The sequence below is a fragment of the Marmota monax genome, unplaced genomic scaffold (genome assembly GCF_021218885.2).
Source record: "Marmota monax isolate L192 unplaced genomic scaffold, Marmota_monax_Labrador192_F-V1.1 WCK01_AAM20220418_F8-fsc00122, whole genome shotgun sequence".
NCBI lineage: Eukaryota > Metazoa > Chordata > Mammalia > Rodentia > Sciuridae > Marmota > Marmota monax.
This window is the reverse complement of record NW_026695223.1, coordinates 2,919,394-2,939,832: the sequence shown is the minus strand read 5'-3', so window position 1 is coordinate 2,939,832 and position 20,439 is coordinate 2,919,394. Positions and strand designations below refer to the sequence as shown.

General features: G+C 35.8%; 2 protein-coding genes across 3 annotated transcripts in view; both read right to left on the bottom strand.

Moving 5' to 3' along the window:
- Positions 1–20,439, bottom strand: part of Trim24 (tripartite motif containing 24) — a 103,618-nt gene that overhangs the window by 22,865 nt on the left and 60,314 nt on the right. Inside the window, exons 7-9 of one of the 2 annotated variants that reach the window (XM_046434111.2) lie at positions 17,705–17,851; positions 3,878–3,995; positions 847–1,115 (exon numbers count right to left, since the gene is read on the bottom strand). In XM_046434111.2, the coding sequence (XP_046290067.1) occupies positions 847–1,115; positions 3,878–3,995; positions 17,705–17,851 (534 nt within the window). The remainder of the gene's footprint in view (positions 1–846; positions 1,116–3,877; positions 3,996–17,704; positions 17,852–20,439) is intronic. The other variant, XM_046434112.2, reaches the window with a different exon arrangement.
- Positions 7,052–8,419, bottom strand: LOC124086100 (peroxiredoxin-like 2A). Its single transcript, XM_046434114.2, has one exon. The coding sequence runs from the start codon at positions 8,358–8,360 to the stop codon at positions 7,881–7,883; it is 480 nt and encodes a 159-aa protein (XP_046290070.1). The 5' UTR covers positions 8,361–8,419; the 3' UTR covers positions 7,052–7,880.

Sequence of the window (20,439 nt, the reverse complement as noted above, 5' to 3'; positions counted from 1 at the left end):
GAAACAGAAACAACATAAATTCATTTTAAAAAGTAACTGAAAACAAGAGTTTATATGAAATACACTTTAAATCCTATTAAATCTTTATTAATCTAACCTGAACAGGATTGTTTATTTAACAAAAGTATATCAACCTTTTATCCTCAAAACATGGATTGCAAATTAACAGAATACTTCAATATCTAGTTAAAAATGGTCAATGGAATATTTGTTCAGATAGAAGTTTGAAAAAGGTTAAAATTTTAATGAACCACACTCCTGCATTTTTCTATTTTGTATTTCATTTTGCCCTATTTTCTAAGATACAATATGGTTTGCTAAATACTGGCACCCCCAAAGAGAACAGATTTTTTTAAAAAATATTTTTAGTTGTAGTTGGACACAATACCTTTATTTTACTTATTCATTTTTATGTGGTGCTGAGCATCAAACCCAGGACCTCGCCTATGCTAGGCAAGTGCTCTACTGCTGAGCCACATCCCCAGCCCAAGAACAGATTCTTAAAAGTACTCATCTTTCTGAAGCACTAATAAAGGAATTACAGTTACTCGGGTTTTCCCATCAATCATAGGCATGGGTTATTTAGGAATACAAACACTTAACCCTGCTAAAATTTAAAGACAAGAAACAATAGATGAAAATAAATGTGCCAATTAAATAAATCATTAAATCTTTTTTGAGTAGAACTAAAGACTAAGTGTTAAATCAGGGATCCTTAATGTGGTAAAATTTTATAAATCCACATATTTAAATTAAGGATGATGGATATCTTGGCTATATGAAGAGCTGCTGAACACAATCATACTACAGTTATCTAAGTTAGGACAGGCCTGCTTCCAAATTTACCTGATGAGAGATGGAAGGTTGCTGGATGGGCCCCTGCATTCTAGGGTTTGGTAAACCCACAGGTGCTGGCCTCCGTTGCACCTGTTGCCTCTGAGCCATTACCTGTTGCTGCATATGCTGGAGTCGTAATTGAGCTAGGCTGATCTGTGTTGGAAACTTGGATAACTGGTTTGAAGATAAACCACCTGGTGGCTGTGAATTCTGTTCCACGACAGGATTCTGCTTAGGCATTTGTGGTTGACTCTCTTTATCTTCGATTACTAAAGAACCTAATTAAAGAGAAAAGAGCAAGGGATAAAGTTTTTTGATAATTGGTGAGATACAACATTTTGAATGGCTACTTTTGATGAACTTTAATTGCTAAGGAGTTTTTTGGTCTCTTCATACTCTTAAAAAAAAATAGAGGACCCCAAAGAACTTTTGTTTATGTAGGCTCTATTATCAAACTTTACTATGTAAGAAACGTAAAATGAAAATGTTAAAAAAAATCCACTAATCCATTTTAAAATAACAATAAACCAATAACATATTTTTATGAAAAAAACTGCTTACAAAGGTTTTTAATGAAGTATGCATTGTTTTACACTTTTGAAGATCTAAGCATCTAGCTTAATAGGTGAACTTCATATCTGTTTTTGCATTATCTGTCGTAATATATTGACTAAATTAAATATATGAAGAAATTTGTTCTCACAGACATATAGTTGGAAAAGGGAGGCCATTTTTAGAACTATTATAAATCAAAACAAGCAAATCTGATATTGGCTCTAAAAACCAATCCCACAAAGTATTTGATTCTTTAGTATTAACTATTTGTAATCTCAAGTTTCTTATACCTTTACAATATATACTACATTAACTCCATAACAGAAAACTGGTTTGCAACTATAGTTTTAAAGGTGTCTCATAGATTTGATTCAAGCTTTATTTCTTTAACAGTAGATATTCAAATGTTTCTGATTCACGAAGCACCCACATCTAAAAACAAATTGTAGCTAAGCTGGGCACAGTGGCACATGCCTATAATCCCTTGGGAGGCTGAGTCAGGGCTAGTTTGAGGTCAGCCTTGGCAACTTAATGAGACTGTCAAAAAATAAAAAGGATTGGGAATGTAGCTCAGTGGTAGAGTTCATGTTACCTCCTCAGTGCCACCAAAAAAGATGAATAAATAAACAAAATTAATTTTTAAAAGTATAGCTATCATTTATTAAATACTTACTGTGTGTTTGGCACTGTGACAGGTAGTCACATATAGGTAAAAAATCTCACATATATGTAAAAAAAAACTCATCCAAAGTTATAAAAATATTAACCAAATATTCATCTAATCAATATTTTCCTCTGGCACTCATTCATAAAATGTTTCTCAGAAGCCATGGATAAACAAGTTTGGAAAACTTCTTTTCTTGTGCTAAATAAACTGACCAAGCTGTAAATGACAGCTCTGATAATTTCTACAGTAAAGGATACTTTATTATATCAGAGTTTCACAAACTAACAAAGATATCATGGTTTTGTTTTTGCTATGTAGATTTATCTAAAACTATATCCTTTTATATGCACAGTTTTAAGCCTAATTCCTAAATGTAGCTATTTCTACATGTGGGTGTTTTACATGTTATGTTTTAAGTGCAGAGATGTCTATACATGTCTATACATGTGATGACTTCTAACTTGTTATAGGTTCTCAGTACAGAGGCACGTGTTGTGGTAGTGCAGGCTGTGGTGAGGAAGACAGCTACTCACATACATGCTCTATATAGCTGCTTCTTTCTAGCAAGGCAGTGAAAAGTGTGGATGATTCCAGTTGCCTACTATATTATTAATATGTGTAAGGCCACAGATACTGCTAAGAGTGGCCTGCAGGAGTCTCTTTATCACCTCTTATTCAAAGATTCTTTTTGTTCTTCCCTTGTAAGGATAAGATTTGTGTAAGCCTGTTTCTTCCTTGCCTACCATGTTCTGACAGCACTGGCTTTTTCTCCATTTTTTTTTTTTTTTCTCCTTTCCTACAAAGAATTTAGCCTTGGGGATGAGAGAGCAACCATCTTTGATGATTCTGAAACAAAGTCAAGGAACTAAAAAAAGCATCACTGAAGGGAATACTGGCTGTTGATGAATAATGTATAGGGAATTCTTACATTTTTGTTTGTGTAGTTTCCCGGTGAGAAATTAAGAAAGGAGGCAAAAAAGACTATTTCTACTCAGCAAATAGCATAAAAAGAAAGCTAAAGTAATAATTTCCTGCTGAAATATTTGCAAAGATACTCCAGCTCCTGATGTTACTGATAGTCTATTTCTTTATGATAATTGGTGAGCTCAAATACTTAAGATTTGGGTACTTTTCTGAATTTATGTTACACTTTAATAGACATATGAACATGTAAAATTATAACTGACAGTGAAAATTGTGGGGAAAAAGTCTTTCCTAAAGAGATAAAGCAACTGAACCATTAGTCATCTGATGGAAAGTAAGGAATAATAAACCATTAGGCATCTAAAGGAAAGTAGGCCAATAATAGCATGAGAAGTGCTATCTTATTATAAAATATTATAGACATGAAAAATATTAGGCAGGTGCAGTGGCACACACCTATAATCCCAGTTACTTGGAAGGCTGTCTCAGAAAAAGAGGAAAAAAAAAAAATCGTGGGGGCACTGGTGCTGTAGCTCAGTGGCAGAACACCTGCCTGACATGTGCAGGTCTCTAGGTTCCTCCCCAGAATGGGGGGAAAATCCTGTATAAATGATAGTCAAGAGGTAACACATTTTGATAAATATAGAACATGCAAACAGGATTCTAGGGTAATAAAAGCGTCCTGAATCCCTATACCTAGAAAAGACAACAAAAGAATATTTTCCTATAACCCAAATATGTACATATGTGCTTATATTCACACGTTATCATATATACAAATTATTGACATGTCTTTAAAATAAGATAACAGCAAACCGAGTGGAAGGGAATCTTTAATAACATCACTGAGAATTCCACAACTAACACCTTGACAAAATGTACATAATGGCCTACCTAAGTTGATAATATTTTGGGCCCAGAAGCTAGGATCACAGTGAAACTGGATAGTGTTGTTGGTCACTGGGGAAGCATCACACCTTGCACGAAGGAGGTGCCGTAACCGGTATGTAATCTGAAAGAAAGCAGAGAGAAAACTGAACAATATACCTTTATCAGGTAAATAATACATTACCTTTGCCCAATGAATACCTAAAAACCGTCACTGGTATACATGCAACTGATAATAACCAATCATATATAGATCAGAAAAGTGGTCATACAAAATAATTTTCTTTTCAAATCATTAAATTTTTGAGGTGTAACTCGGCTTAACTGTTTCACACTGACCTAAAAAGTATTTTAAGGTGATAGGTTAAAGTGAGTTTTTTAAATTAGCAATGAAAGTTCACAGAAATGTCAAATCAAATATTGTAAAAAAATTAGCATATCTTATTCTTTTATTTACTTTAATTTTTAAGGGCAATACTCAATTTAGACTTAGGGATATAATGAGATATAGAAGATGCAAATTAGTCTGCTTAAGAAATGGAATGAGGTCTGCTAGTAGGATGGTTTTCCTTGCTTTTCATGGTGGCTCAGTTCCTACCACCTCCTGCAAAGGGATTCAAAATCTCTGAAGTGAATCCCATAACATCCATTTCTTTTCACAATCCCAATCTTCATTTTCACTTGGTCCTTAAAGATTTCAGTTCCTGGCATTCTATCATTGTCAGTTCCAATATAACTCTTGTCACAATTCTGGATGATTTTAATATTCAACCATCTTTCCAGCACAGATACTAATAATCCTACAAATCCACCAACTCCTATGAACCTTTGCTCTCACAACTTTTCCAGTCTTTCCATCTCACCTCACTATCCCTCAATATCCAGCTTAATTCCCATGGTCAATCATCACAAACATTTTCTTGCACAGATCCTCAACTTTTCTCTCCGCTTACCCAATTTACAAATATTCTTCCCTCTCATGAACTTTCCCCCTGAATGAAACATACTACATTGATTAAATCTTTCTGTATCAATATTAATTTAATTCCTGAAATTGAGCTAATAACACATGACATTTCTCTGGTTCATTCATTTCCCTACTCTCATAAATGACTATTTATGAGACTATTCCTTCTATTTTTCTTTTCAAGTCTCCATCATTTTCTCCCCTATTCTCAATCTCAACTGATGGACTTGCTTACCATTTCACTGAGAAAATAGGAACAATCAGGGACCTTGTTCAAATTTCCATCATGTATCAGTTATCTATTACAATGGATGAACTGTCCATGCTGGATAAAACCAAGCCAGCCCCATCTTTCCTACTCAGCAATTTTCTGAACCATACCCATCAAGATATAAACATGCTTTAACTTTTTCCAGCTAAAACCAAAACTCTTGACTCCTTTTTTCCTACATTTTTTTCCTCTTGTCTACAACAAAACTCAAAACTCATTTATATACATGGTTTCTCCCCTCTTATTCTTTTCTGAAACTATTATTTTCATACTTGGAGGAGCTTTCATCTCAGGTGGTAATATTGTTCTCCTGGAAACACTTTCTTTACATGGCTTCCTGCATACTGTAATTTCATAGTTTCCCCCTTATTTTGCTAGCAGTTACTTTTTTAATTTTTTAATTGCAGTTGCAGCACTGGCACTAGGGATTAAGCCCAGGCCCTTATAAATGCTAGACAAGCACTCCACCATTGACCTATATCCTTATCCCTTTGTAAAAATTTTGAGACAGAGTATCACTAAACTACCTGGACTGCCCTCAAACTTGTGATCCTCCTGCTTCAGCCTCCTGAGTAGCTGGAATTACAAGAATGTGCTACCATGCCCAATTCAGCTGCTACTTCTGGAAGCCACTGAAAATACAATAGGTTCCAATATCAACCTGTTTTTGAAGTGTCCAGTAAGGTGCCAGCTTAATATATATATATATTTTGGCCTTGCACAACCTTTCTCTGCAGTATGGGTGTTTTATTTTCTCCCACAACTCCATTTGCTGGAATGCCCCAGGGCTCAGTCTTCTGACTTCTCAATCTTCTTCTAGACCCATATGCTTTTGGTGATTTCAAGCCAATCTCACAGTTTAAATGACTCCTCATTTTAGATTTGCAGCCTGAATCTCTCTTTTGAACTTGCCTTTCCAATGACTAATTTAGCCTCTCCACCTGGTTGTTGAAAAGGAATCATAAATGTGCCAAGTCCAAAGGGAACTCTTGATTTTTCTCTTAAGGTCTACTCTTCGTATAATCTTCCTTATGTCCATCTTCCTACACCTTAAGGTAAAAGGTCTTGGTTCCACTGTTTGTCTCACACCCTATATATTTAACCTGTCAGTAAATCCTGTTGGCTCTTTTAAGATAGATGGATAATCTGACCACTTCTCCTATCAGCTATGCTAGCTCCTGTTCCAAAAATGTGAACTTATCACTAGGTTCTAATTGGTCTCCCTAATTTTTCCTTGTCCTCAAACATCTACATTGTGTTCTCAACATAACAGATGGGGTGACCGTTAATATTATGCCATTTTCTCAAGCCCCTCCAATTATTTTTCACTCTGCTCCAGTCCATCAAGCTCATTGTTGTCCACATAATAAAAACTCTCGACGCAGTCTCTGCATTTGCTATGGGCTCTGCCAGAAATATTCTCCTCGAATATCTGCATGGCTTGCTTTCTCATTTCCTTCAGGTATTTGCTCACAATCACCCTCTTTAGATATTTAGATAATTTCCCCAATATACACCATTGCTCCCATACCACAACTTATTAGCATGAAACAGTCTATACATTTTAGTATTGTCTATCTCTACCAAAATGCAACTCCTTGAGGGCAAAGATTTTGTTTTGTTTACTCTGTTCCTCATCACTCAGAATGATACTTGGCATATGAAAGGTATTCCTTATAATTGCTAAATAAGTAAATTTGCTTCAATTATTACATTATCTCAAAAAAGTATAATAAATTTTGACAAAAAATTATTGAAATTTTAGGACTAAGAACAGTGTTAAGCAAATAGCCCTCAATAAAGCAAAGTGCCTTTCCCCAAGTTTTTCTCCCTTTCTTACATTTTGATATCCTCCAGTAATTCTGACCATAAATCACTCTTTTTTTTTTTTTATGGTAAGTATTTTTATTATTGGTTTTGTCAGAAAAATTTGTACAGGTGATTATTGATGCATAATTTATTAGAGCCAGAGATGATCACTCCTAGAAAAACAAATCTCTGAGGTTAGAATAGAGAACATGAAAAAAGAGATTTCAATTTATAATTTACCTTCATCAAACTATCCCATAATACATAATTTCTTTGAGTATTACTTTGACGTTATATAATAAGCCATTAATAGAAAACACACACACCAAGTCTTACATTCTCTAATCTTTAACTCCATTATCAATGTGTCCTACATCTTTTTATTTTATTTTTAAGCACTGGGGATTGAACCCAGGGCCTCCTACATGATAGGCAAGCATTCTACCACTGAGCTACACCCCCAGCCCCTACTTTTCTTAGATTTTTGAAGACATGAAAATAAAAATCATTTCAAATAATGGTACTCAAATACCACATAAGTTTGTAATGAGGTGCACCAGCCAACTTTAAGCCTTATCTTTTCCAGGTCTTACCTAAAATGATCTGCACTAGTTTCTTGGATTTTTTATCAGTCATATTTTGGGCCTATTTTGCCTCAATGGGCCTAAACAGAAAATTATATTAAAATATGTTAATAATCTATAGTGAGAATATAGTGGTATAAGTGACTTTCCTAACTTTTCAGGGACATCAGTGGAAACAAGGATAAGCCAGGCAGTTTCATGTGATCATTTTTTCTCTGAGGCTGGAACCTGTGCTTTGATTTTCTTAGCAGCTTCCAGAACAGAAAGTGGGTTTACTTTGTCTCCAAATTCTTTTTCTCGGTGTTCAAGAATGCCCTGCTTTCCTGGTCCCACCACAAAAACTCCCCCGAGGATGAAGCCTTCGCCTTCTAGGTTTCCTTAGAAGCCTCCATTCCAGGCCCGGAAGAAGTTGTACCATACACCCAGACGGACAAATCCCATAAACATCATCTTGCGCCTTTGTGGACCATAGAATTTCTTCTTTTCATCCAGGAAGATGTCTCCTTTGAAATAAGGCTGAAAGTCCTTCACTTCAGTCCCAACCTTTTCCTTTACCACCGCATAGAGGGGAACACCCAGGTCATCCAACTTGGGTTTCAGGGAGGACAGGTCCATAGCCTCCTCTCGACATAGAAAACAGCCCGGCCTCCGCACAGCCATAATCACAGCTCCACTCTTTTCCCATAGTTCCTTTGCTTTGAAAGTCCTTGGTTCCTTCTCCAGTGTTTTCAGGTCTATATCTTCCAGATATTCCAGTGCTGCTTTCTTGGGCTTGGACAGAAACATGTCTGTGTTGGCCAGGAACAGTGCCAAAGCAGCAGCCCCCAGGGCTCCTGCACCAATGGACCACATTCCCATGGTGAAGACACTTGGGTCCTGTCCCTCTCAAATCCAATGGACAGTCAGAAAACATGGCTAGCAGCAGACAGATCTGAGTAGACACTTGTGATTCTTTCAGTGTCCATCACCTTTACATTCAGCTGGATTCATCTGCTTACTCAGTGGTGACCCAAGCCAGCAGCATGGCATGATTTTTTAAGCTGATGACCCTGCAATATCTGGGCTCACTGGGAACAGTTCAGCTAGCATCGAAGTGAAAATGAAGCAAAAATTGGTGCTCAGCTTCATTGTGTTAGGCCCAGATTCCCAGTCTGTGGCTGATAAAAGTCAAATCCAGATCAAGAATTGTTTCTGAACTGCAAAAATATTCTGTGGCTGATAAAAGTCAAGAATTGTTTCTGAACTGCAAAAATAGATGTGTACAGATCAGCTTCAAATGCCTTCCCTACTTACCAATTTCTCTTAATTCCACTTTTTCTTCTTCTTTTTTTTTTTTTTAGGCATAAAGATGTTCTACTTCCACAGTGTTCCCCATAGCAAAATCTGTAAGACTCTTTCTAGGACCCTCCATAGATGAGACCAGTAATTTATCATGAGGGCCCAGTCGTGGGATCATTCCTAGGTTAGGGAAGCAGGGCTTTCATGTGTTGGTTTTAATGTTAAGGCTGGTTCTCCTTTGCCGCCCATAAATCACTCTTATAATGTTAAACAACAGAGCTGTTTTAAGAATTTCTTTGCAAATATCCTTACATTTGTATCATTTTCTAAAATTACTAATTTATTGTATTATTTAAGTTTTATTTTACTTGACAAATAGAAATTTTATTTACTTGTCATGTAAAACATATTTTGAAATATGTATATGTCATGAATTAGCCAAATTGAGCTACATGTATTATCTTACATCTTTATGGTGAGAATACTAAATAACTTTTATTAACTATAGTCACCATTTTATACAATAAATTTATAGTGCTGAATTTTTCTTGAATTCATTCATTTAAAATTTTGTATCCTTTGACCAATGTCTCTTCAAAAGCCTCTCAATAATCACTGTTCTACTCTTCTATAAATTCAGTTTTTTTTTTTCCCACCACAAATAATATGAGATCTTGTGATGTCTTCCTGTGCCCAGCTTATTTCTCTTTGCATAATGCCCTCCATATATGTTGTTGCAACTGACAGGATTCTATTATTTGAAAGTCCCCATGGAAATTCATGTTGAAATTTAATTCCCATTGTGAGATAATAAGAGACGGAGCTTTAATGGATGATTAAGTCTGTTAAAAAAAAAAAAAGCTAAAACTGAAGAACCCCTATTAATACTTATTCTTAATAATTTCCTAATCCCTGGAACTATAGAAATATTTACTAATATTTAAAAAGAATGATTGGGCTTTATTTCCCTGGTTTCTGTCAATATATTTTTTTTGTCTTCCCCTAAATTCCATAAAATAAATTCAATGTTTAATGGATGACAAAGAATCCTAAGGAAATATGGTAAGGCTCAAATATTTCAAAATATACTTCATTTAAGAACACTGGCTTCTGAAAGGATTGTGTTCTTCCACTGGGTTTGCTCTTTTTTCTGACTACAATTCATTTACAAAACAAATAAACAAATAAAAAACCCCAAAACTAGAAGAACTAAAATCATAAAACTCCTAAAACAAGCTTCTGGATACTGACCTTCCTTGGCAATGATTTTTTTCTTCTTCTTCTAATATCACACCAAAAGCCCAGCAACAAAGAGCAAAAATAAACAAGAATTCTGTCTTTTTAAAATATATATATAATGAAAAGTCATATGATATTGTATAGATATGCTTTGTAGTGAACTATAGTAGCAATAATTTCTATCCATGATAAAGAGTTCGTTGCAGCATTTCTTTTCCTGTTCTTTTTCTCTCTGTTTTTAAGGGTTAGAATTAACAAAGGGAAGGAACAGAAAACTCAACATAAAGATTTAGAAGGAGAACTTATGGTGTTGGGACCGTGGCCATTATTGGGTGTTGGCTGAGGCGGCCTCATGGGTTAGCATTTCCGTATATATGACCTGGCTGGATTGGCGTTTGGGGGCTTTTAGCCCGCCCGCAGGCTTTTGACCTTAGCACCACCTAATGGTTTAATCTGAAATCTGCCTAGGCCTCAGTGGTAGTGACATAACTGCTCCTTATTGGTTCTTGCTACTGTCTCTTCTTACCCCCTCCTAGCACTATATAACCTTGTCCCTTACACAATAAAGTTGAGATTATTGCACCTTCACGGTTGACTCATCTCCCCACTCGGTGTGATTGTGGGCCAGGTTGGATGGCGGGCCGGGTAGAGACACTTAACCCTCTCGCTCAACCCCGGAGACACTAGCTGGTCTAGTGTGCTTCACTACCCCTGTTGGAGGGTGATTCCGACAGTTGGTGCCTCGGAGTCGATAGGCTGGTCTCCCACGTACCCTTGTCGCAGGGGGTGACATATGGGACCTAGATTTGAGATTCATTGGATGTGATTCTAAAATCTTTTATTAAGCACTGTCAAAATTCTAAGTTTCATAGGTGTGGGTATCATATATAGATCCTTCTATATGTGCTACCATAGATGTGAAATTCTTGACCTTAATATCACCTTTGAAAATGTTAAATAGAGAATTCGATTTTCTGGATTGGTGCATTATATTACTAAAGAACTATTTGATTTTCAGCACAGTGCAGAAGTTCTTTAAAAAACTTATGTCTTTTTCCTTAATTCCATTTTGTTTTAAATCACATTTTAAATGTAGTTTTCTCAGCTAGTAAAAGTTGTCCAACTGAAAAAAAAATAAACAAGCAAAACCACATCAAACTAAAATGCTTCTGCATAATAGGGGAAACAATGAAGAAAATGAAAAGGCAGCCTAAGATAGGGAAAAATTATTTGCAAACTATATATCCAATATGGGCAAATATTCAAGACAAACAAAGAACTCACACAACTCAATAGTCAAAAACAAAACAAACAAACAAAAAAACAACAAAACAAATACAAAAAACATACAACATGCAAGAAAGGCACAGTGGCACACACCTGTAATCCCAGTGGCTCTGGAGGCTGAGGCAAGAGGATCACAAGTTCCAGGTCAGCCTCAGCAACTTAGGAAGGCCCTAAGCAACTTGGTAAGACTCTGTCTCAAAACAAAATACTAAATAGGGCTGGGGATGTGGCTCAATGGATAAATGCCCCTGGGTTCAATCCCACATCTAAAAATAAAATAAAATTTTCATTTCCTTATTTACAAATGATATAGGAGCTATGTGACCCTGTTACCCCTGCTACTTGGGAGGTTGAGGCAGGAAGAGAGCAAACTCAAGGATAGACTGGGCAATTTAACAAGACCCTGTCTCAAAATAAAAATTTAAAAAGTGGAAAAAGTAGATGTAGCTCAGTGATAGGGTGCTTGCCTAGCATGCAAAGGCTAGGTTCAATCTCCAGTATTGTGAAAGAAAAAAAAAAAAAGAGAGAAAGAGGAAATTCCTGTCATTTGATTTCAAAAAATTGGTGGCAGAAAACTGATTTGGATGTCATATTATTTCAGGCTATAAATCTCTATTGAAACTAGTGACCTGAGAGGCCATCACACTGTTTCTACAACCATGGCCAGTCAGTCATAGGGGATTCAGTAGTTGCATGTATGCTGAGAAGCCAATGACCAAGGTGTTTGAGGCCTGCAAGTAAAAGAACCACAGCTCTTTGACCCTTGTTTGCAACATCAGGCCAGAAGTCCATAAAAATTAGCACTAAATGGATAGGAGAAGAAAGAAACCTATTCTGTGGATTGGCATTTACTCATGGAAAATGAAGTTTTAGCACAACTTGAGTTCTGTTCTTACGAAAGGCATTAAATTATTTCTGCATGTCCCTTCACATTCTGGAAATCAGCAAATCTAGCCTGTTATTTGTATAGACTTACTTATCCAGCGATTTCAGCTTTTTACCTCATAATTATTAGAAATTTAATGAGTATGTATTGTCTGTTTTCCTATTCCTTTTAGCTTAAGCAAAAAAAAATGTACCAACATTGACTTTTTATTTCTTAGATTCAGTAGGAAAAAAGAGAAAATTTAAAGAAAAAGATTAAATAATTTTTCCCCTAACACATTCTTGAAGGACAGGGGCTTTATCTAGGAAAAAATAGTAAATAGTTATTTATAACCTTTTTTAAATAGCAGCTAGCCTTAAAGTCATTTCTTCTGGCAAAAGTTTAGAACAATCAATACTAGTACATGTGTTTGGGCTGATTTTAGTTTATCTTTATCAAAATTATTAGTTAATAAGACTAAGTAATTTGTTATATGTTATTATTTGGGTTACTGATCATTTAGGAGATTTTGTTATACATTTTCAAAAAATAAAAAAAGACTAAAGTAGAAATTTTTAAGAACATTTATATGGCTTGACTTTAAATGGCTAAATGTCTTCTAGATCCTCAAAGCATGGTCCACAGATGAGCAGCATTAGCACCATCTTGGCTTATTAGAAATGCAAAATCTGGTCTCATGCCAGCAGTACTCAACAGGCATAGCCAAGTGATTCAAATGAAGTGACATACTAGACTACTTTTAAGATAGTTCAGTGAAGGGTTGGGGTTGTGGCTCACAGTAGAGCGCTTGCCTAGCATGTGAGAGGCACCGGGTTCAATTCTCAGCACCGCATATAAACAAATAAATGAATAAAGGTCCATTAATAATTAATAAAAATTTAAAAATTCACTGAGAGCTCAGTAGTGGGATGCTTGGCTTGCATGTGTTATGCCTTGGGTTCGATTCCTAGCACAGAAAGAAAAAAGGAAAACAAACACCAACAAAAAAAATTCGCCAAATAGGGTTGAAATATCCAGTATCATATATTGCAGTATAGTACTAAGGAGAGGAACACAGACTCTGGAGTCTGGTTTGATATGGAGAGCGGCAAATGAAATCATGGCCTCTGACTCTCTCCTGGCTGTGTTTGCGCTAGAAGCTGCTTGTGCGAAGATGTAGGTCAAAATGGCCCAGTTATGACACTATGAAGGCAGCGCAAAGAGGAAAGTTCATTGCATTAAGCTCTTTCATTAAAAAAAGAAAATAACATCAACAAATAAACAACCTGACATTACATCTCAAAGCCCTAGAAAAAGAAAAACAAATCAACACTAAAAGCAGTTGAAGACAGGAAACAATTAAAATCAGGGTGGAAATCAATGAAATTGAAAAAAAAAATTCAAAAAATAGACAAAACAAAAAGCTGGTTCTTTGAAAAAATAAATAAAATTGATAAACCCCTTAACACTCTAACGAAAAGAGAGAGAAAATGGAAATTACTAAAATTTGTGATGAAAAAGGAAACGTCATGACAGACACCACTGGTATACAGAAGATAATTAGAAACTATTTTGAAAATTTATACTCCAGTAAAATAGAAAATCCTGAAGCCACCAACAAATTTCTAGAGGCATATGATCTACCCAAACTGAATCAGGAGGACATACACAATTTAAATAGATGAATTTCAAGCAAGGAAAGAGAAGACACCATCAAAAGTCTACCAACCAAGAAAAGCTCAGGACCAGATGGATTCTCAGCCAAGTTCTACAAGACCTTCAGAGAAGAATTAATACCAATATTCAATTATTCCACGAAATAGAAAAGCAGGAAATCCTTCCAGACTCATTCTACAAAGCTAGTATCACCCCAATACCAAAGCCAGACAAAGACTCATCAAAGAAAGAAAACTTCAGACCAATATCCTTGATGAACAGAGACACAAAAAAATCTTAATAAAATTCTGGCAAATTTCATACAAAAACATATTAAAAAGATAGTGCACCATGATCAAGTGGGGTTCATCCCACGGATGCAAGGTTGGTTCAACATACGGAAATCAATAAACGTAATTCACCACATCAATAGACTCAAAGATAAAAATTATATGATTATATCAATAGATCCAGAGAAAGTATTTGACAAAATACTTCCATGTTCAAAACACTAGAAAAACTAGGAACATACCTCAACATTATAAAAGCTATATATGCTAAACCCAAGGCCAGCATCATTCTAAATGGAGAGAAATTGGAAGCATTCCCTCTAAAAACTGGAACAAGACAGGGTTGCTCTCTTTCACTACTTTTATTTAACAAAGTCCTCGAAATTCCAGCTACAGCAATTAGTTGAAAAAAATTAAAGGAATACAAATAAGAAAAGAAGAACTCAAACTATCATTATTTGCTGATGACATGATTTTATACTTAGAGAATCCAAAAACTTCCACCAGAAAACTTCTACAAGAAAAACTATAGAACACTAAAGAAAGAAATTGAAGAAGACCTTAGAAGATGGAAAGACCTTTCATGCTCTTGAATACACAGAATTAATGTTGTCAAAAAGGCCAAGCTACCAAAAGCACTATACAGACTCAATGTGATACCAATTTAAATCCCAATCTCATACCTCATAGAAATAGAAAAGGTGTCATGAAATTCATTTGGAAAAATAAGAGACCCACAAGAGCCAAAGCAATCCTTAGCAAGAAGAGTGAAGCAGGTGGCATTAAAATACCAGACTTAAACTACCCTCTAGAGCCATAGTAACAAAAACAGCATGGTATTAGCACCAAAACAGACATGTAGACCAACGGTACAGAACAGAAGACATAGAGACAAACTCATATAAATAGTTATCTCATTCTAGACAAAGGTGTCTAAAACATATACTGAAGAAAGCTCTTCAAAAAATGGGGCTCAATAAACTGGAAACCCATATGCAGCAAAATAAAGTTAATCCCCTATTTCTCATCATGCACAAAACTCAATGTGGCTCAAGGACCTAGGAATTAGACCAGACACTGAGCCTAACAGAGGAAAAAGTAGGCCCAAATCTTCATCATGTCGGATCGGGCCCTGACTTCCTTAACAAGACTTCTAAAGTGCAAGAAATAAATCAAGAAGCAATAAATTTAAACTAAAATGCTTCTTCTCTGCAAAAGAAAACAATCAATGAGCTGAAGAGAGAGCCTACAGTGTAGGAGCAAAATTTTGCCACATGAACATCAGATAGAGTACTAATCGCCAAGATATATAAAGAACTCAAAAAACTTAGCACCACAAAACCAAACAACCCAATCAATAAATGGACTAAGGAACTGAAGAGACACTTCTCAGAAGATATATAATCAACCAACAAATATATCAAAAAACGTTCAACACCTCTAGTAATCAGAGAAATGCAAATCAAAACTACTCTAAGATTTCATCTCACTCCAGTCAGAATGGTAGTTATCAAGAATACAAGAAACACTAAGTGTTGGCGAGGATGTGGGAGAAGAGGCACACTCATTCATTGCTGGTGAGACTGCAAATTGGTGCAGCCAATATGGAAAGCAGTATGGAAAATCCTTGGAAAATTGGGAATGGAACCACCATTTGACCAAGCTATCCCTCTCCTCGGTCTATACCCAAAGGAGTTAAAAACTGCATACTACAGTGACACAGCCACATAAATTTTTATAGCAGCACAATTCATAATAGCTCAACTGTGGAACCAACCTAGATGGCCTTCAATAGATAAATGGATAAGGAAACTGTGGTATATACGCAATGGAATATAACTCAGCGATAAAAGAGAATAAAATCAGGGCATTTGCAGGTAAATGGATGGAATTAGAGAATATCGTGCTAAATGAAGTAAGCCAATCCCCCAAATCCAAAGGCCAAATGTTTTCTCTAAGTGGATGCTAATCCATAATGGTGGGGCATGGGATGAGTTGAAGAACTTTGGATTGGGCAAAGGGAAGCGGGGAAATGGGCATGGGAGCAAGAGAGATGGTGGAATGAGAAGGATATCATTACCCTAGGGTACATATATGATTGCACAAATGGTGTGATCCTACTTCGTGTACAACCAGAAGTGAAAAATTGTGCTTCATTTGTGTACAGTGAATCGAAGAGCATTCTTCTGTCATGTATAACTGATTAGAACAAATAAATTTAAACAAAAATGGCCCAGTTATATGGTAACGCTGGCCAGGGGTGCCATGTGTGAAGGCTCGAGGCTCTATCAGTTGAAGACTTGAGTTCAGCACTTTCTTCCAGAGATAGAAGATTCTGAGCAAAACAAGATGATGACCCTACTATCTTGCAAGTTCTGCATCCTTCAGACTCTGTCTGCTTTGCTGAAACTTTCCCATAATTGAACTTTTTTTAAAAAAATTGGGGGTGGGGTGGTATCTCTGATAAATCAGGGATTGAACTCAGAGGCACTTGACCACTGAGCCCCATCCCCAGCCCTATTTTGTATTTTATTTACAGACAGGGTCTCACTGAGTTGCTTAGCACCTTGCTTTTGCTGAGGCTGGCTTTGAACTCTCAATCCTCCTGCCTCAGCCTCCCAAACTTTTAAGATTACAGGCATGCACCACTGTGCCCGGCCACAATTAACCTTTTAATGATGAAAACTATCAAATAAACTTTCTGAGCTAGCTCTGAGTCAGTCACCAGTCTGTCAGCATTCACTTGGCTGTGAGACTTGGCTACCACTTGGCTACCAATCTGGCCCCAGCTTTTTCTCCCTAGGTGTGTCCGTCTTTTCTTTATCTCCTATCGCTCCTACAGTATTTCCCTTAATTAACAGCCAGGACCCAGAGTAGAGATGGGGCCCTGGCAGTTTGACACTGTAATTTGATGCTTAGTAACACCTCTTAACTGGGTGATATTAGTCATATGTAACTCTATTCCTTGGTTTCATCATTTGTATAATGGGAATGGATAGGTGTATCTATCACATAAGAATGATGTAAAAGTTTAAATATTGCATAAAAATGCTTAGAATTAGATCCTGGCTTGCTACAGATGATCAGTGAATGTTTACTATCATTATTTATTAACATTATTATTTGTATTAAGTTTAATTGCTATGAAAACAGTGAAAAGTTGGGAAAAAAATAGGAGTGATCTAGTAGATTAAAATTGAAGTCACACCTAAATTGTACCAGTTAAAAATATTTTTTAAAACCAAGATATTTTGGTCACTTAAAATTAGAAATAGGGGGCTGGGGATTTGGCTCAAGCGGTAGCGCACTCGCCTGGTATGCGTGTGGCCCGGGTTCGATCCTCAGCACCACATATAAACAACGATGTTGTGTCCGCTGAAAAATAAATATTAAAAAAAAAAAATTCTCTCTCTCTCTTAAAAAAAAAAAATAGAAATAGGTAAATCACATTGAATTTCAGCCTCCCGAGTAGCTGGGACTGCAAGTGCACAATATCACACAAGGCTCATTTATGAATTTCAAGCAGTCCAGTGTCTCTTGTTTTACTACACACTTTTACAAACGTCAAATACCGTACTTTATCTTACCAATCGCTTGCTATAAAGTAATGCTGTACTGCTGCCACTGGAAACTGCCCATTTAGAAAAATGCATGACATGTTCCAACTGCTTAGAAAGTCCAGCTACTTCCTGTTGTTGTTGCATAAGTTTCATGCGATGATCCTTTGCAAGGCTCTGAAAAGAAGGAAATAATTTCAAATTATTTTCTGCACTTAACATTTATTTCAAAGGACATTTTTAGATAAGCAAATGAGAATAAGTCCCCTCAAATATACCAACTGATAGCAGTTGAAAATACTCTTAGTATTTTTTTCCTTAGTACAAAAGATCACTCTCACTGGAACAAACAAACAAAAACCATATCTCATAAATTGCCTCCAGCCCTTATCCCTTGGGTTTGGCTTTACATATTCTGGGCTTTAGATCTTTGTTAATGCATCCTGCCAAATACACAAAAGGACAAAAGCATGCATTACCTATAAAATACACAATGTTAAGTTCAAAATTTGCAAATGAAATAGATGTACTATTAAGCAATTTAATGATTCAATACATACAGTGGATAATTGTGTTAATGCACTTTTATAAAGCTACATAAAAGCAGAATACAGAATGATTTTATCAATGATATGATCTTACCTTTTAGGTATTCTAGTCCCACCTGAAACTAGTTTGTGCTCAGAATAATGAAGTGTGGTAAATAACACTTCTCCTTTGGATGTAGTATTAATATTTAGAAAGGCATTGTTATGGTTTACATATGAGGTGTCCCCTAAAAGCTTGTGTGAGTAAGGCAACAAAATTTAGAGATGAATCAGGTTATGAGCATCTTGATATAATCAATTAATCCCTGACAGGGATTAACTGGGTGGTAACTATAGGCAGGTAGGGTGGGTGTGGAGGAAGTAAGTCATTGGGGGCATGCCTTGGGGGTTTATATTTTGTCCATGGTGAGGAGAGTCTCTTTCCGTGTTTCCTGGTGTGATGTCCTGAGCTGCTTCCCTCTGTCACACCCTTCCACCATGCTGCTCTTCCTCGCCTGGAGCCCTGGGGAAGAGAGTCAGCTATCTATAGACTGAGACCTCTGAAATCATGAGCCCCCAAATAAACTTTTTCTCCTCTAATTGTTCTTATCAGTCTTTTGGTCATAGCAGCAAAAAAGCTGATTAAAACAGGTATGATATCATTTCTGTCTACTGAGAATTACCATGGGATCCAAAACATACAGTGGATAATTGTGTTAATGCACTTTTATAAAGCTACATAAAAGCAGAATACAGAATTTCTGTAAGGAAAATACATACTGCCTTTAGAAAACAGGGTAGTCCTAAAGTGGAGAGCACTAAACTTGGATTATTTTAAAGGTCCATCCAAAAACCTCATTCTCATCCTAGCAAAGAAAGGGGAATAAACAGGGCTTCCTACTAACTCAAATAAGAAAAGTTTAAAAGTAAAACTGCTATATTTCAACATGTACCTATGTTCTCAATAAAGACTGCATTTTTTAGTTCTAAATTTGGAAAACACACATGCTAATTAAATTGATTTAGCTACTGAAGGACTGTTAACAGGCAATGACTTTGCCATATCTAATTTAAGCTTAAAGAGAAGATGACTTACCTTTTAGACTATTTCTGACCTCTGTGAGACCTAAGTGTTTCTTTGGAAACATTCTAGTGGAAATAGAAATTTGTTGACTTTTGAGGAGGTTGCAAATTAAGAAGAAGAAGCCCTAGTGTCTTGGTCTTCTATGGTAACAACTGTTTGGACTTTAGCAAATAAAATTGGTTAAATTTATTTGCCTTTAAGGAGAACTCTGAACCAGGAAAATTGTTATGAGGAATAGAGGCATTTTTAAAAGGTGCCGTGAAAATTACAAGTAAAGACTGATTAAAAATAATATTGATGACCAGATTCATTTTTATAGATTCAAGGGTCTGGTTATTTTAAAGTTCTTCAAATGATTCTAATGTACAATAAAGTTTGGAAACAGCAGTATGTGCATTACTAATACCTGGGGAAGCAAATCAAAGTGATGTTTATTAAGTAGAGCTTTGAATACTTCCAATTTTGATTAAATGTGGGTTTTTAAAAGTTTATATACAAATTGCAAAGACTTAAAAAACATAGTTACTACAAAGGGGGTCGGATTCCTTCTGCTCAAAACATTTCCTAACCAAATAACTTATTCCTAAAAAACTGAGAATTATTTTAGTCTTTGTTTCATGGGACTGGTTGATGAAACGTGGGAATGACTAGACTTTCAAGCAAGAACTTTTTGACAGAGAACTTAAACTTGGTCAACTATGAAATAAAGAGGTTGAACTTATTATTTCTAGAAATCTTAATTTTCTTTAACTCTGCTAATGTTAGGATTCTTTAATTCTCATTCTAAATTGCTTCTTGACTGTGAATTCTTTCTGCATCAATATATTAAAGAATGCCTCAAAATGATGCAATTAATATTATACCTTAAAATACAATGTACAAGTTGTTATCTCATATTATTTGATGTCAAGCACTGACTTTGGATATTGACCTTCATGAGTTCAAAAAAAGCTGATGAAGATAGCAATATTTTTCTTAACTGCAGTTAGAAACAACTATCCTAGTTGCCTTGAACATCACTTCCTAAGTGATGCTTTCATATTAATACTATAAAATGTTGAGGGTAGGAGCCACAATAATTTACTTAATTTCTCACAGGGTTAAATACAAACGGTTATGCACTGTTTAACAATAGGATATACTATATGAAACAT

Coding starts and splice junctions, on each gene's coding strand:
- LOC124086100 (XM_046434114.2), bottom strand. CDS start 8,360: ATGGGAATGTGGTCCATTGGTGCAGGAGCCCTGGGGGCTGCTGCTTTG.